At 33.3% G+C, this 18,113-nt stretch overlaps 3 protein-coding genes across 15 annotated transcripts; 1 reads left to right on the forward strand and 2 right to left on the reverse strand.

Moving 5' to 3' along the window:
- Positions 1–185: 185 nt before the first annotated feature.
- Positions 186–8,767, reverse strand: LOC105427573 (putative ATP-dependent RNA helicase DHX35). Of its 3 annotated transcripts, XM_011639359.3 has the most exons (12): positions 8,589–8,767; positions 7,939–8,153; positions 3,420–3,599; positions 3,080–3,220; positions 2,833–2,995; positions 2,581–2,742; positions 2,083–2,229; positions 1,851–1,992; positions 1,447–1,733; positions 871–1,176; positions 635–788; positions 186–557 (listed from the first exon to the last, which is right to left on the reverse strand). In XM_011639359.3, the coding sequence occupies exons 1-12, from the start codon at positions 8,614–8,616 to the stop codon at positions 431–433; spliced, it is 2,052 nt and encodes a 683-aa protein (XP_011637661.2). In that variant the 5' UTR covers positions 8,617–8,767; the 3' UTR covers positions 186–430. The 3 variants fall into 3 exon arrangements, 2 of the variants coding, with proteins under 2 accessions (XP_011637661.2, XP_088933793.1); XM_089077667.1 differs by lacking the exons at positions 7,939–8,153; positions 8,589–8,767 and adding an exon at positions 4,866–6,991; XR_016139422.1 differs by lacking the exons at positions 186–557; positions 635–788; positions 871–1,176; ... (6 more) ...; positions 7,939–8,153; positions 8,589–8,767 and adding an exon at positions 4,684–6,996 and having other exon boundaries at positions 3,460–3,599.
- LOC105427574 (putative methylthioribulose-1-phosphate dehydratase) lies at positions 8,762–15,139 on the forward strand. Of its 11 annotated transcripts, none has more exons than XM_011639363.3 (6): positions 8,762–8,886; positions 9,704–9,747; positions 10,023–10,117; positions 10,214–10,482; positions 10,559–10,760; positions 10,853–11,194. In XM_011639363.3, coding segments are annotated over exons 1-6 (732 nt in total). In that variant the 5' UTR covers positions 8,762–8,885; the 3' UTR covers positions 10,974–11,194. The 11 variants fall into 11 exon arrangements, with proteins under 11 accessions (XP_011637665.1, XP_011637666.1, XP_011637664.1 ...); XM_011639364.3 differs by having other exon boundaries at positions 8,803–8,886; positions 9,671–9,747; XM_011639362.3 differs by having other exon boundaries at positions 8,886–8,947.
- Positions 10,992–13,206, reverse strand: LOC105427576 (pre-mRNA splicing factor CWF19L1). The gene is made up of 3 exons (XM_011639369.3): positions 12,400–13,206; positions 11,549–12,197; positions 10,992–11,467 (listed from the first exon to the last, which is right to left on the reverse strand). The coding sequence occupies exons 1-3, from the start codon at positions 13,011–13,013 to the stop codon at positions 11,168–11,170; spliced, it is 1,563 nt and encodes a 520-aa protein (XP_011637671.2). The 5' UTR covers positions 13,014–13,206; the 3' UTR covers positions 10,992–11,167.
- Positions 15,140–18,113: the final 2,974 nt, after the last annotated feature.

Here is an 18,113-nt window from a genome sequence, read left to right on the forward strand (position 1 = left end):
AATGTTGTATGTGATGATACAACTCACAAAAAAGTATTATAATTCTAAGTCTAAGTATTATAATTCATAAGAAACTATAAAGTTAATAAATAGTACAAAGAACCATAAAGTTATAATATTCGAAGTTTTGATTTGTATCAACATTTTTACCTTATTGTTTTTTTAAATTGAATTTATAAATTGAGTTAGAATTTTTGCGAGTATTATAATTACAAAGATTGTAATACTCGAAGTTTATTATAATTATTTTTTTCGTTATTTACATTAAACGACACATATACAAGTTGACATATATACAACACATATATACAAGAAAGAATGAATGTTAAATATTATGTGTGATGCGCGTATCTCAAGTAAAATTGTTGCAATAAACTTGTGATGCGCGTATCTCAAGTAAAATTGTTGCAATAATCATTTATTTGATATTTTAAATGGATTCAATAGATGTTCTTTCATAAAAATGAGGTGCCGCTTCCAATAACATTTCTGGCTGAATGACAGTCAAATCCTTCATATAAGTTTTATTTGTTTGCAGAATTTCACAAAATAATAACCTGGAATATAATGTCAAATGAAATAAATAAAGGTCTATTAGAATATAAGTTAAAAGTATTTCTTTTTTAATATTTACCATTGCGGTTGCTGCAGAGTATATAAACAACTATTTGGATGAATATACAAATCCTTGTTGCCTCGAACTGTTCTATAAGTGCCTGTATAATGCAGATATGCAGCTTTGGGAAAGAGACCAGCGGTCAAACATTTGAGAATTTGTTGAATATTTCCTGAAAAATTCATAATTATTTTTTTTATTAAAATTAGAAAATATAAATGTAATTACATTTCCAATTAGATTTAGATTTCTACCATCGCAGGATGTCAGTGGAATATCCAAACGTTTAAGCATTTTATGCATCTGCACGCGAATTTCCATAGCTCTCCGCAAAGCTTTGTGATTGAGAAAATGTTTTTGGCACCAAATGGGTGTTTTATTCTGATCGAAAGCTGTATAAACATTCAACAACGTGAGAAGATCTCCTTCTTCTACCTCAAATTTGCGGTGCGCTATTCTTGCTTTTAGAGCCGCTTGCCCTCCGCCAGGTTGCACGAAAACATTCTGAACTTGTAGCATGGCGAATATCGTCGTGATTTCCGCGGAACATCCCATTTCACCTATCATCAATTAGCGGAAAACTTATTACCATTATAATTATATATATATATATATGTGTGTGTGTGTGTATGTGTGTGTGTGTGTGTGTGTGTGTGTGTGTGTATGTATATAATTTATTACAATCATTGTACATTTGTACATTTGTATATTTTATATTTTTTCAGAGACTAAAAAATTTCGACTTTGCAAGATGTTACTGATTTCTAATGGAATTTTGCGTTTTTACATTATATTTTAATGTATTATTTTAAAAATCTGTTAATATGTACCGGATGTAATTAAAGATTTTGCAAGCACAGGTTCCAAAGGCATTTCAGCCATCGTCAAACCTAACGGCATTGTCAAATCTCCATTACTATCGATCGCGCCCAATGCATAAAGTAATTCCAATCCCGTAACTAAATTTTTGCTGGGTGGTGCGGATGGAAAATTGAATCGCAATACGTTATCGATGCCTAGGGCCTTAAGTTGCAATATCGCTGGCGCCAAATCTGACCGTTGCATTTCCGGTGGGGTAGCTTCAAACAATCCAATGTAAGCCTCTTCTGTATACAATCTATTATAAAATTGTAAAATTGTAAAATCAGTTTTTTATGCAATAGCATCTATGTTCAGAATAAATATAAAAAAAGAATTTATCGAATTAATACGATTGCTAATTCGTTTTCTTTACCTAAATGCTTTTCCAGTACGGACGCGACCTGCGCGGCCGGCTCGTTGATCGGCGGAAGCTTTTGATACAGGCACAATAACAAGGCTGTTTGTCTGCGTTTCCGCTTCAAACCAAGGTATCTTGACGAAGCCGCAATCAATTACTGCGCATTGTAAAGTCTCAATTATTTAATATCATCGAATTAAGCGCCGAAAAGAGAAAAAAGCGCACTAATATATCGTGGCTAATATACCGTAAACAATATTTGGGATAGTAATAGATGTTTCCGCGATGTTGGTTGCTACGATAACTTTGCGAGTGTCTTTAGCGGCCCTCCAGAACACCTTAAGTTGCTCCGCGTTCGGAAGCGATCCGTACATTGGTAGCGGAAGTAGTTTTTCTAAAAATAAATTATTCAAATTAATAACAAATTTATAAATATAATAAAACTTTTTTTCCCCATTTTTATCAAATAGTAGTAGTAGTTGCCCAGTAGTTTTTATCAATAGTACATTTCCTCTTGTTAATGCGTTTATAACGAATAACAATGAAAAATAATAAAATAACAGAGAATTAAATTCAAGTGTTATTGAAGAAATATGAAAGAATTAAAGCTCGGTTCTTTTAATCAAACTTTAAGAGTTAATAAAATAATTTAAGATTCTGCTTCTTTTCTCTAGACTCTTCGATATTAAACATTCTATAATAAGTATTGCCCAGGAAAGAGAAATTGCTCCATCGTTTTACTTACGTTTGCCATCTTTTATGAGCTTTGCGTGTTCCGACAAAAGAGAGACAGCTTGATCGACTTCATCGAGTCCCGTGAGAAATGCTAGGATATCACCCGACTCCTCCGTTTCATGTATTTTTAGGACGGTGTCTACTACGCCGTTAACATAATTCGCCACCGGCTCTGTAACGCGATATGACCTTAATTAAACAGTAAGAGTTATAAAGTCACGAGTGCGGCTCTACGTGCGTGCGTATGTGTGCGTATATGTACCTTTTAGAAAAAACACATCTACCGGATATAACCGCCCCTCGACGCTCATGATAACGGCGCTATCTTTACTCGAGTCCTTCGTCGTATTCACATTAAAAAAATCTCGTAGCTCCTCTGCATCGACCGTCGCCGACGAAACGATAACTCTCAGACTCTTCCGTTTCTATAACATTGATTAAAGAAGCATCAATTTATCACGTTCCGCGCGAGGGAAATTATGTCTATCAATAAACGTCAATGAATTTACCCTGATTATTTTTTTCAGCAATCCCATTATGATATCAGTCAAAAGCGTTCTTTCGTGCACTTCGTCCAGGATAATGACCGAGTAGCTTGTTAATAACGGATCGCTCATTAATTCCCGTAGAAGAATACCCTCTGTCATATACTGCAAAGACGATTTAGCTTAATCTTTGGTTAATGAAATAATACAGAAAAACAGTTTGCCAAAAACATTATACACATTCATATTTATTAATATTCAAAGATCTATGACGTCTCACAATAATAAATTAGAGAATTACTCTGTTTAATTAGAATTAAGTGCTGAATGTTTAATCAGAATTAAGTATTCAACGATGCTATACCTTAATTTTAGTCGTTTCATCAGTGTAATCATCGAAACGTATGCAATAACCCACAGTGGTTCCTAAAATGCAATTGTGTTCGTCAGCCACGCGATTTGCTAGAGATGTGGCTGCAACTCTTCTGGGCTCCGTGATGCCGATCTTTTTCCCATCTGCGCACCATCCTGCTTCAAGAAGATACTGAAAAGCGAAATAGTAATTTGTATGCATACTACAATATCAATTTGCTTCAAGATGTATTATGTTAAGATATAAAATTACATATTCGATGATAAATATGTTCATATAGACATATTATCATGTAAAAAGACAATATATTAAAATATATGAAATATATATATATGAAAATGTATATATTAATAAATTTATTATATATTAATATGTATGTGAATAAATATTTATTATCAGGAGACACTGTAGTGTCTCGGGTGTCAAATTTATCATATAACGTTTGTAGTAAAAATCTACTAGTCTAATTCTGAAAAATATTTTCACTGAAGAATATATTTTCAAGTAAATGTATGATGAAACAAATAAATATATATTTCAGAGATAAATCACTTTTATATAAAAACATTTTATTGCATATTTTCATTATAAAAATAATACAAGGCGTAGCATTATAAAACTAGCCGGAATTTTATGTCACAGCTGTCGACACTTGATTGCATATTGTCCAAAGCATAACGAGGCTAATAGTTTTTCGTCTCACGTAACAATTTTTTGTATATGTTCGTTATACGCGTAGTTAGGTGTTCTTGGCAACGGAGATTAGATAAAAATATTTAACTACAGTCAATAATTGACCCACTTCAACATATGTAAATATAATACAAGTCATCTTGTGTTGTAGCGATAAGAAAAAAAGGAAATGTTAAAACGCGTTGCATATAATTGTTTCATTTACGTTTTAGAACTTTTGTTACGCTAACGATAACATTTAAACGTTTTAATATCGATTAAAATTTAAGAATACAGCTTGTAATATAACACGTATCACATATATAAAAAATATATTTGCATGTATCAAAAATAAACAAATCATGATATCAATAAGATGAGATATCTAATACTCTTTTTAATCATACATCAATAGATCAAACGGTTTCAAAAATAAAATAATAATTTATGATAACGACATTTCAAATAAATTTCTGCTTAATATTTAATCTCTTTTAAATAAATTTAATTTTAATTTCTTTTAATTTTAGCAGCGCATTTAAATTTTCACTTTTATTTAAAATATATATAATAATAATAATACCGTTACTAATATAATCTTTCTTAATAGATCTTCTTAATAAATGAAGTAGATATTCGAGACGAGTTGAAGAAATAAGCTCTTCGATCGAACATCCACTATTGGAATCGTGTAAAGGCGCGTTAACAAGAAACAATCGGTTATGAATCAGGAAACGCGTACGAGGACCGTAAGCTCTCATTCGCCGACGATACTTCCACGTAAGTGTAGGCATTGATGTAGTGAAGCTCGCTGACAAAAATAAGCGGCAATAAAAAGGCGGGTAGCTGCCACCACGCGAGCCTAACGTATTCCCAAATACGATCCAAGAATATCGCGAGAAGCATATAATCCATCATCGCGTGGAAGTTGAAGATCTTCCATGCGAGAGCGACGGTCCAGAAGGAGGGACTTCTGAAAACGACGGTCTGCCTATCGTAGAGATCCTGCCGGTCGATCGTCGAAGAGGCATCCGTCCTGTCGGACTCCAGGAGATCCTGATACACGAATATATACCGGTTCCAAGCGATGCTCGTCAAGGAAAGGTGAAGGCCCACCATCAACATGCTGTACAGAGGTGATTTCCAAGGCATGGAGGTAGAGAGAACGGCGCTGTACGATGGCAACGACAACGTCGTCGACGAGGACGGCGACGAGGATAGTGACGATAATGTTCGTACGGGAAGTCGCTCGTAGCCGGCGCGGCGATTGACATTGTTGCGTCTCAGGAAGAAAAACACCGCGACTGTGAGCGCGATGCAGCCGAGGCCGTCGCAAAGGCCGTCCACGAGGTAACCGACCGAGCCGACGTCCGATCTCTCACCCTTGACGTTCAGCCTCGTCCTGGCCACGTGGCCGTCCAGATTGTCCAGCCAGGCCCTGACTTGAAACAGAACGACGCCCACTCGTCTGTGAAAAAGGGAACTCCGCGTGACGTACCGGGCGCCAATCACGGCCACCATCACGTGAGAAACGCTGATGGAGTTCGGCGTCAGCCAGGTCCAGGAATTGCTGATATCCAGCAGATAATCCACCAGGGACGCGAGCGGGCTTAGAATATAATGATTCGGGTGGTCCAGCGTCATGGCCTTCACCGTCACCGTGCAAATCGGATTCAGGTCACAGGAGATCGGCGAATAATACGCGACGTGCGTGCCGTTGCTGCGCGGACGCACGTCGTAGTCCTGCACTCTGAAGTAGAGCAGCAGATCCATCCCGACGAAGTACATCAGGAACACCAGCAAAAACGCCAGACACGTGCTATTGACGAACGCCGCTAAGCGCATCATCTTTCTGGACTTTCGCCTCTTATAACACCGCACCTCTGTTTGTTCAATTGCAGTTTTTCTGACCAGTGACTTGTTATTTGTCAAATCATTTTCCATTTGATTAAAAGAATTGACCGTACTTTGTCGCGGTCGATGATTATCCTTATTATTTAATCTTATCAGTGAGTATAATTTGCATTTTATACGCGTGACGAAAAATTTGATTTAAGTACCATGCCCTCGTGTCGCCTCGTCGATCGACCGCTATAACATTTTTCTCGATGGTCCTCGATGATCTTTATTCCTCTCTGATTTTACGTGTGCTCACGTCAGCAGCGACTCGAGATTAAATCGCTCCAACTTTTTTACGCAAGGAAACTCTCGTTTTGCGAAAATTGTTTTCTTCGTCGTGATGACCGCGCGATTATTTCGACCAGCGACGAAAATTATGTTTAAATTAAAATTAATAAATCCGCGCCGTCGGAATCGAACGTCACTTTCGTCGTCGCAGGACACTCGTGGACGAAGTCCCATTCAGCCTTTGTCGCGTCAAACGTCAACGTCGCGCGCGTTCTGAATTATTTGGAAATATCAATTTCGTGACGGATTTCGTGTTTCCGACTAAGCCGACATTATCAGCGTCTTCCTCGTGTCCGCGATTATGACACCGCATTATTTTCGGTCTACTCCGGATAGAAAGAAGACGACCGGATCACGCACGTGCCGTCCGCCGACTCTTCCGTCTCTCCTTGAGAAATCGCGCGCGATTGACGATTCACGGAACCGCGCGGGCCGCATCGGTGGTAGGAGGCGGCTGGCCTGTCCCACGTTTACCTTCACCCCGATTGCGGGCTTCACTTTTATTCCGTAATAGATCAATATCAAGATTCGATTGCGATTATCATTAATCCAATCCGAGAGAACTCGCTCGTCCGCTTCCGCGTCCGCTGTGAATGAATGTTGAATGCGGATCGCGTTAAGATGTAACGCTCGCGGATGAACAGATCCGCGTTACATTGCCCGGAGATAAAACAAGCACGAGATAAGAAGTGTCTTTCCACGCGCTTTTTCTTACTTTTCTCACCCGAGGAGTATCTTCCACGACCAAACTCTTTTGGTTCACAGTTAAATTCTAGTTAGACCCAAACTCTCCTGCGCAGAATTCTATTTATATCTGCGCGGTGTTAAATTTCGTTAGTCATGTAAAGGTCGTGTATGTACAAGCGGAAAATGCTGTACAACGCTTTCCGTGCTTGAAACTGAATGCGAACCAAGAGGAGGCCTGAGAGTTTCAATTTTTACACTTTGTGATCCATCGAGATAATTAATGCAAATGAAAAAGTACTTATTCCGCGCGTGAGATCAGCACGATACAGACACTTTTTGTAATGAACAATTTATCATATAAATTGTTCATTATCATATAAATTGTTCATATAAATATTTATCATTTAATCTTGTCATTATATAATTTTTAATATTTGTGATAGTATGATAAATATAAATATTTCCAACATACTCATTATATTTGATTACAGTTAGATACATATTGAATATACATTAAGTATCTGATATGAAAAGTATGTTAAACGAGAACTTCTAACATTTTATGTATTTATTTTAAGACATAGGTAACTACAAGATGCCTCAGTTTTATAATTTAAGGGCCGGTTTTTCCAACCGGTTGGGTAACTTTGGTAACTTTAATCTTTGGCAATTATACTTCGTTTCTTTCAGATAAGTTCTTTACTCAATGAGAAATTATCTCACGTTGGCTGTAAATAAAGAAACCATTGGCTGTTTGGTAAAGTAGCCATTGTCTCTCTTAACAAAATTTTAAAACCTTTTAATTTAATTTATATTGTTACAGAAATACTGACTTTGATTATTGATTACCGTTATAGTTATAGAAATTATAGGATATTTATGTAAATATAATGAATATAATACAGATGCCAAAACTCCTTCTCATATCTTATACATTTCAATGTATATCTGATTTAAATCTTACCTGAGGTACTTGTGTGCTTTTACCACAACCTGTTTCACCAACCAACACTAGTGTCTGATATTTCTCCAATAAATAGATAATATGTTCTTTGTTTTTGAATATGGGCAGCCGCTGACGCTGCATGTCAAGTGCCAGCGAATGATGCGCATTGTAAACGAACTGTGTCGATGAATGAGCATCAATGTCAGGCTTATCCTCCTGCCACATGCTGTCCCCTGAAAGTAATAAAATTTTTCGATTAATAATCGATTTCTCGCAATTTTTGAATCGCGAATCAGATAAGACTTCTATGCATCTTTTTGATTGTCAAACTCTTCAATTCCTCCTTTACATTATGTATTTCTGAAAGCTGGTTCTATCATTATTCATTTTAAATAATTACTACTAAAATAATTTCTTTTTGATAAAGTTAAATATAATTTCAAATGTAAAAATCAGTCTTTTTTTTTTATAATCTTGATCTTTGTTTAGTGTACAGGTTAGAATAAATAATCAAAGATGAATTATCAAAGTATGTATGTAAAGTACATATATTGCGCGAAATGATAAGACAATCGTTATTGATCAATGCATATTTCAATATGAAAATCTGAAATCAATTTGGCATGACAAAATCGCAATAAATACATGAGCGAATGACATAACCTTACCCGGTTTGGAGAAGACCGGTCGAAACATTCTGGAAGAAGTTTAAAACGTACGCAGCGTCGTCAGGAAAATTTATGTATATATTTCACTTAAATCAAATCGTACGAATAAAATTGGAACAGATACGACTGCATATCAACAATAATAAATATCTAGCATATGTACACAATTTACACAACAGTACGGCATGTTTTTTAACTTTGTACGATAGATGGCCTCATTATCATCTTGCTTGTGCATCTATTAAAACTTGAGGTCGCCAGTTGTCAGGAAAAAAAAATAGTTCTTGCTCTTCAGCTAGTACGTAGAAAAGCATAAGTCAAAAAATTTGTTTTTATAGCTGAACCAATGTTCACTTATTGTATGTAAACTTAAAGTGAAATAGATATATGTTTGAAGAATAGATGCTTGATAAAATATATATGCTTGATAAAAGCGAGAAAACAAATTTTAGTACAGTGTAGCTATAAAAAAAGGCATAAACTTATAAGCAAATTGACCAATCATGGCCAAGAGTTTTAAAATGATAATCTTGCTCTTTTGATAATTTTTACAACTTTACTAGCTGATTCTTTTACTGTTAATGCGAGTCATAAAAGCCAGGACATATAGAAGAATTTTGAGCAATACATTGAGAAAATGTATTCTATCATTTCTAAATGTGTCTATTAATTTTAATCTTTATTTAATTTATTCTCAGCCTTTTTCTAATTTTTAAAACTATGCAAAGGTAAATAAGTAAAAATTGAGATTAAAATTAATTTACATTGATATAAATAAACATTGACGTTTAAGTCAATGTTTATTTATATCAATGTAAATTAATTTTAATCTCTCTTTAATTTTTTTTATTATGACTTTTATGCAATGACGACAAGAAGCACAATAACAATTTTTATAGACTGACATAAAAGTTGTTTGTCACATACATAGATGAACATATGCAATGTATTGATATTTGAATATATAGAACATATATAGAACAAGACATAAGTGTATGTTTATTCCTTTGTTATCAATTGGTTTTGTTATCTTATATATGACATGTTTGATAACTGCTTTTTAGTAGACTGTACTGTTTTAGAGTGCTACTTTTATTTCTTATTCTTCGGTTTAGTGCTCCCAAAAATGTCGGAAATTTATGATGCTGAATACGACAAGGTATAAAAAGTATCTGAATATATATTGAAGTATATTCTTTTTTTAAGATATTTAATTATTAAATATATTTATTATATAAGATATTTAAATATTAAATATTTAATTAAGCTTTACTTAATCAACAAATGTATTTTTAATCGTAATTCTTTTATAGCAAGTTTTTCAAAAATTTTCATTCACATATGCATGATAAAAATATATTAGTAACAAAATCTTAATTCTAAAATTTATGTAGATATTTATTTTAATGATATTACTTTATTGTTTTTACACAGGAACATCCAAGAAATCTTATTCCAGAACTATGTCGGCAGTTCTATCATCTTGGATGGGTGACTGGTACCGGTGGCGGTATCTCCATAAAACATGAGTTAATGTCAATATAATAAATTGTCCTGAAAAGACTCGATCGTCTCTTTTTATGTAAAGATATATAAAGACATTTATTAAAATTCCTATTCTACAGAGATAAAATCTACATAGCACCTTCTGGTGTGCAAAAAGAACGGATGGCGCCCAATGATTTGTTTGTGCAAGATATCAATGGAACAGATTTGGAACTGCCTCCGTCAGAAAAGAAACTCAAGAAGTCACAATGTACACCATTGTTTATGTGCGCATATTTAAAACGGCATGCAGGTGCTGTGATTCATACGCATTCCAAATTTGCTGTGATGGCAACATTATTATGGCCTGGCAAGGAAGTCAGACTCACTCATCTTGAAATGATAAAAGGTACATCTATGTTATCTCCGAGTCTATGCAGTTGATTTCAAATTAATAATGATGCAAAACTATTTGACTTATGTAGGCATATGGAATCAGAAATTAGGCAGAGCATATCGTTATGACGAGGAATTGGTGATACCCATTATAGAAAATACTCCCTTTGAGAGAGACTTAACGAACGATTTAGATGAAACTATCGTTCGTTACCCCGAAACATGTGCAGTGTTGGTACGCAGACATGGAATTTACGTATGGGGCGATTCTTGGCAACAGGCAAAAACTATGTAAGTTCTAGTAAGTTATTCTATTACATGTTACATGAAGCAATGATATTGTGTAATTTTTTGTCTTAAAATGTATTTCTTTTTTTTTGTAGGACGGAATGTTACGATTATTTGCTTGATATTGCAGTTCAAATGAAACAACATGGATTAGATCCATTAAAAACTCCAAATGATTATGAATTAAAATATCAAGCAAATAGTATGTTAGAATAATCTGTAATTAAAAGTTGATTCTTTTGCTGCCATAATTCTATATTTTTGAGCTACATGCATTTTAGGATATATATGCTTGTTAGAATATATATAAAAATTAAAATAAATTACAAAATTTTGATTATAATTACACATATTTTACATAACTATATACACCATTGTATGCTTGCCAGATGTAAATAATATGGATATTTTCAAGTATCTATGTCATATGGCGCAAATTGTTTTCTAATTTTCTTTGCCAGTTCAGTCTCTTCCTCTTGGCTCATATGACAATCTTTCCAATCGGATCTATCATTGATATCTAATATTCTATCAGATGCTAACACTTCTCTACCGAATTGTAACGGGAAATCCGTCTTGATTCTATAATACAATACTTTTCCATCTGGTAATTCTACATAAAAATATAGTACGCCGGGTTTAGCAATCTGCTGCAAATCTGTGTGCGGCGGTAGCTCCGATATTTTGAAATTGTTACATTCGGCCAGTTCCTAAAAATAAAATTAAAAACGTTTGATGCTAAAGTAAACGATATTAAATATTTTTCAATGTGGTAATGAAAAGAAATATACCTCAAACATTTCCTTCAGTGCGGGTGCTTGGTTTTTATGAACAGGTACCACTTGCAATTGACAGTGGGATGTTTTGAAATTTCTCTCAAAAAACACAGGTACTCTGTTGGTACTCTCATAGTACTGAGTCACAGCTTTTTTATAGAGATCCATCTCCTCCTTTACATTCTCTGGTAAAATCGACAGACTCTGATGATGCGTTATCGGCAAAATTAAGAAATGATCCTCTACTAAGCCACCTCTTGCTAATGCTAAGTAGATTTCTGTACCAATAGATATCACCAGATGCTTTGACACCACTGGACTGGATAAACAGAACCAGCATTTTGATTGATCAAATTCCATCTTTGTTTTCTTATTGCCACTATTCTGATGCCGTGATCTCTTTGCATTGTCTTTTGAATCCATATCATAGAAGAATTGTGTTTGAATTTGTTTCTGTGAAGTTGGATTGTCGGACAACATGGATTTAGGATACGGACTTGGCGTTTCGTCTGTCGTTTTCATAACTAAATCTGACAGTCTAGTTCTATCGACGGGAGTTAAATTCAATGCATATAACCATTTCTTCTTTTGGTCATTCAGTATTGGTGCAAGAGCTATAAATCTAGTCGCTATTTCCATACTTTCATCACTCGGACTTTGATTTCTGTAATAATTTTCAACATTTTTTCCAAACAATTCTGTCTTTATGAATCTCTCTGGAGATGAAAGTGTTCAAACTAGATTTTGATTAGAAGTATTATTTATAAAAAAACAATAAAGAAGACAATAGAAATCTGAGAAGTAACTGAACAATTTTCAATTAGAATCCATTCTGAACAATTCCATGTTTCCAAGATAACACTTACCGATATGGTGGCCGTTCGTAATAAATTCCTTGCAAGGCCGATACATGATATCTAGGTTTAATATGAGTAGCAAGCCAAGCGATTAATTTTGAACCTTCATACTTGTATTCCGGCTTGTTAGGATCCAAATTGATAATGCCTTCTGGCCATGGAGACGTTAACAAGATATCGACACCGCGAAAACTCGGCTGCCCTTTTAAGCAACTGTTCCTGACAGATACAACATCGTGTTCGTCAAAGTGAATAGCCTTGTTTTTCATCGAGACTTTTTCTATTCCGCTAAGATATACTATTTTAAGGCCCGAACTAGTAGTATACAGACCACGTTTTCCGAGATATGTAAGATTGTGACATATATCGTATCCTTCCTCATCAGGATAATTTTTCACATCTGACTCCCGATTGGGACCGATGATGCACGTCGGTACTGGAATGGTTTTCTCGCCAGTTTTATACGATTCCAATTCGGAATTATCTGCACCGAAGAAATTGCCAACGCATAACAGAAAATCGAACGGACCGTTCTTCTTATTGATAACTTCTACTTTGGAAAACAGGAACTTGAAATGTCCTTCCACATCGCCGCAAATAAGGACTTTTTGCTTGTCACTCATATTCGTTTATGGTTTACTAATGTCCTCGAGCACTTCCAAATTGTTTTATAAAAACACCTTTGGCTTATTTTTGCATGAATTAAATTTCAAAAATAATCAAGTTATCTTTCCAAGTATAACTTGTTCAATTGTTTGTGAGACCTAACCTCATTCTGATAGTAGATTTTCACTTCTAGGGTGCGTTCGGGGAGCTCGCCGTGCCATCAACGCTACCGACTGAGCTCACAGAGCCAAAATAGCACTATCGAATGCGAAAAAAATTAGAAATAATAAAAAGGAATATAAATCCAAGAAGACATATACCGAGAATCGAAAATTATCCAAAAAACAAAGTTTAAAACAATTATTTTAATTCTAAAAAAAATTATTTATAAATTTTTAATATAAAAAAAATATAAATAATATAAATAATATTTATATTAATTAAATTAAATTTTAATCTTTTAATTTTAAATTTTTTATCGAAATTTATCAAAAACTTTAAAATCTTTGGATTGAGCGAGCTCCTCGAACGCACCCCTAATAGATTTATACTTTTGATTATAGCTGCATTCCGATATTCATTGCCAGTACTGAAAATATAGTTCAGGTCACATATATTATAGAAGCATAGCGAAATATTTGAAGATATGTATTATAAGTTGTTTTATCATTTATAAAGAAATATAGATTTTATTATTATTATGTAAGAAATATAGATTTTATTTATCTTTACATCTTTACATCCTTATCAAAAGATTTAACATAATTCTTATACAATACAAGAATGAAATAACTAAAACTAAATTGTGACGTCTATATTAATTAAATTAACATTAACTGACACATTATCAGAAAAAAAACAAGATCAATGTTAAAATCAATAAAGTAAATATTTTATTTATTGATTAATGTGAAAGTATACATTTTATACATAAATAATAAAATGTTATAATTATTTCAAAATTAAATTAAATATATCACGATGCAAGAATATTGATAGTGGAAAATTATGAAGATTTCTTCTTAAACCTCTGTAAAAGAAATAAAATATTATAAAAGAAAGTAATAAAAGATACTATGTATTAAAAAAGAAAAGAATTTTTAAGAGAAATATTTATTTATTTATCGAACGTATTTATCAAAGATTGATTTTCTAACTTTTAAAATATACAAATATTAGTCTATTTATTAAATATTTTATTATTATAAAATATACAAAATTTAAATAAATTTCTAAAAAAATGTAGAAAACAAAAACAAACATATAAATATATATTAAAATATATATTAAACCATATATTTAAAAAAAAAATCAAGGTTTTCAAAAGAATGCATATTATTGTGACGATTCATGCTTGTCCCCATGAGACCAAGAAAATAAATTTGAATATCGTTTATTCATTAGGTCTTCCTTTGAAAACGATGCTTTTTTTGAAAAACAGTATCTATCTATTCAAGTGTCACTTTTGATGATTCAGGTGTTTCAAATGCAAGGTAATTCCAAATTGCACGTACGTGACATAAACAAAGAAAATGTATAACAAGGGAAATAAAATAAATGATTGATGTTTTTGAAAAATTCTTGTTTACACAATTTAAAACGCATTAGAAATATTTGACAAAAATGTCTTTAAAAAATCATTGATTGATAATCAGCATTCTTATCAAAATTTTTCATATATCGCGTCTGTTGCTTGAAATATGATGTACGGTACAAGAGTTTTTCAAATCGATTGATATAGTAAACGCGAAGACAAATAGATGTAATATAGATTTACCGCATAAGCTTCGAATTATCTATTTGCTCTTTCTTTTCAGGGAACTAATAAAATTAATTTTGTGAGACAACTGTGATGTAAAACTTATCATATAGTGAACAGCAATAGGAATAGGCAATAAAGGCAATAAAAAAAGTATAAATCGAATCACTGTAATTACATGTTAAAAACTATTAAATATAATAATACATATAATAATAAATATAATAATACATATAATAAAGAAATGTATTTTTTATATATAATAAAGAATTATCTGAATTATAAAATCTTATTATAATTCTTTTATTTATTGTACAAGAATTAGAAGGCATAATTAATATATGTGTATGAAATAATAAAGAATTAAAAAAATAAAAAAAAAAATTTTTAACGCAAATAATTAATTTAATCTTATTTGTAGTTTTTCAAAGTTCTATATTGTTATTTTTATTTCTTTAATTAATTTCTTTTTTCTCTCAACTATTCTATCAACTACTCTCAACAGTTCGATTAACCATCGATCTTCTCTATGTGATTTGAGAAAATATGTTTTTCTCAATTGGCAATGCCGCACTAATTACAACGATACACACACACACACACACACACACACACACACACACACACACACACACACACACACACACACACAGAAACGCAGCGCTCATACAAAATACCAATATTCGTTTCTCGAACGAGAGCAATGAAGTTGTCTAATCAAGATATTAGAAAATCTGCATTTTCAACTCATCTTTAAAGACTCATCCTCTTCATGATTTCGAAAACGTATTATCTACAGTAAAAGTGGCCGATACCTGTATAACGATGCATCCTAGCATCGTTCCGATCAATGTCCGCCGGATAAAAGCGCCGCTAAACTTTTTAATATTTTTTGTATGTAATTACGACTTACAACCTACAAATCATACATAGACACTTAGCGCGGCGCAGCAAAAATATCCGAACGTGCCCGAGGGGACCTGAACGCAGAATTCGAATCGCGATAAACAAATAAATATGTGACAAACAAATTATTTATTTTTTAATTATCGTAATTAGGGAAAATAATTACCCGCGGATCGATCCGAATCTCTTCGAAACCATCGGAATTTATCGATCCGCGATCGGGGGATATAAAAAGCCCGATTTCTGACAGCAATAAGACGAGATTCTCGAGTTCCTCGGAATCATCCACCGGGCTCGCGTAAGGGAGATCGACTCCGATCTCGACGAAAAGAGGCTTGAGAACGAGATTGTGCGTTCGCAATCCCAGCCAGGAGTTACTGGCAGGAGCCAATCTTCGAATCCTTTCCGAACCGTTGAATTTGCTGACTGAGAAAAAATCCGGGGTAACGTTCATTCGTTTGTATAAATGTTTTATAAACGTTTTTAAAAGTTATGTAAACTTTTTTACAACTTTGTGCTCCTTGGGAATATGGCGAGCACATGATGCGCATGTGAGGGAAATCTGTAAGAATGGATAAGTAAAACGAACAAATTAAACGAATTGCTTTTTCGCTGGTACGTGAATTATTAATATTCTGTATACGCGCATATGCTCGTCGGATTCGAAATTACGAAAGAATTACGACGAAAAGGCGAATATATTGGGATTAATTATTAATTATTTATTGAGATTAACTTAGATACAACGAATCGATGAAAGCGCAGATATTTACAACGAAGAATTATAATTTGTTTAATATGCGGCTGGTTATTTACAATGAAGGATCGGAATCGGTTTAATACACGGCGGATATTTGCAGCGAAGAAGTAAATTGAAAGAAGTTGCTGCGGTTCTCTTCGTACGCGTTGCAAAGTTTCACGCAGGTGCAACGTAACACGAATTTAATGGCTCCAATGCGAGCGTCACAACAATAAAGACATTACGCTTTTTGTTATTCGAATACTGATCTTTTTCATCATCTTGTACAATTTTAGGAAAATTACAAAATGAATAATAATCATACTAGAAAAATGAAATGAATAAAAAACGAAGATATTTAAATTATTATTAATGTGTTTGCAACTGTATATATATATATATATATATATATATATATATGTAAAATGTGTACAAAAAGTATATTTATAAAAATTATTTATTGAATGCATGAATTTTTGGGGGATCAATAAAAGCTGAAATCTTTTACGCTGTCTTTTCGAACATGAAAATAATATTCAAATATAAACGATAGGTATGACGATATAAACTTCTCTTCGTGTCTCACATAAACTTTTTTATTCTTCGGCCTCTTGCTTGCTTTCTCGAAAGTCAAGAGAGCGAAGGTTGGTACATTGTGCGTGCACACCGCCGCGCGGGAGACCCTCCGGCTGACCCTGCTACCAAGGGTGGAGCTTAAAATAAGGGTGGTGCCTCTCGCTTACCCATCCCATCGGGAAACAGCGTTGGATGGGATGAGCAAGGAGCGGAGTTGAAGCATAGAGGAGAGCATTGTTTCGACAGTAAAAGAGAGACTTATTGTGAAAATGAATGCGCACTAGTCGAGAGTTCAACGGAAGGTGGCGAAGATGAAGAAGAGAGGATACGCAAGTCTTTTTTACATTTGTACAGTGATCTGCTAACATCAGCGGCAATTTTATTTTAAAATCGATGAGAAAATCGATATTATTAAGAGCACGGATAGTTATATCATTAAAGTTGTATCATTAAACGCACGTCGATCGACAATCGAATCACTGTTAGGAATCTGGTGATATAAAAGTCGCAATAACGACTGATCTTCAGAGCAGTTTCTTATACACACGTGTTCGGAATTAATGGGTAAGTAGTTTATTACATTGTTATGTTTGTTTTGCCAAAACGTGGAAAATTGTTTAATTAATATTTTACATTTCAAACAAAACTTCTCATTATTAACAGTTCTCATTATTGACAGTATAATAAATTTTATTAATTTGTTATCAACTTTTGTACACAATTTTATGACATATATCTAGTCATGATTAATTTTCGCTTTCTAATTATTCTATGAGTATTAACTGCTTAGAAACTATGTGCAGAAACATATACGTGAATTTATGCGTTGCATAAAATGGCGCCAATCTCTAGTCAACCGCTAATGAAATGTATACATTTCCAACAGAATTATATTAATAACTTCCTACTATTAATAACAATATAAAATTTGTTAATTTGTCTATTTTTGTACATAATTTTGTGACACACAGCTAAATCATAATTAATTTTCTTTCTCTAATTATTCTATGAAAATTAATTAATTTTTTTATGCAAACTATACAGAAATATATGTACATCGATTTTACATGAAAATATAAATTTTTAAATATTAATTTCTTTAATTTTAAATTAAATTGTATATTATTATTTACATAT

This window comes from Pogonomyrmex barbatus, unplaced genomic scaffold (genome assembly GCF_055798465.1).
Source record: "Pogonomyrmex barbatus isolate J1 unplaced genomic scaffold, ASM5579846v1 scaffold2, whole genome shotgun sequence".
Taxonomy (NCBI): Eukaryota; Metazoa; Arthropoda; class Insecta; order Hymenoptera; family Formicidae; genus Pogonomyrmex; species Pogonomyrmex barbatus.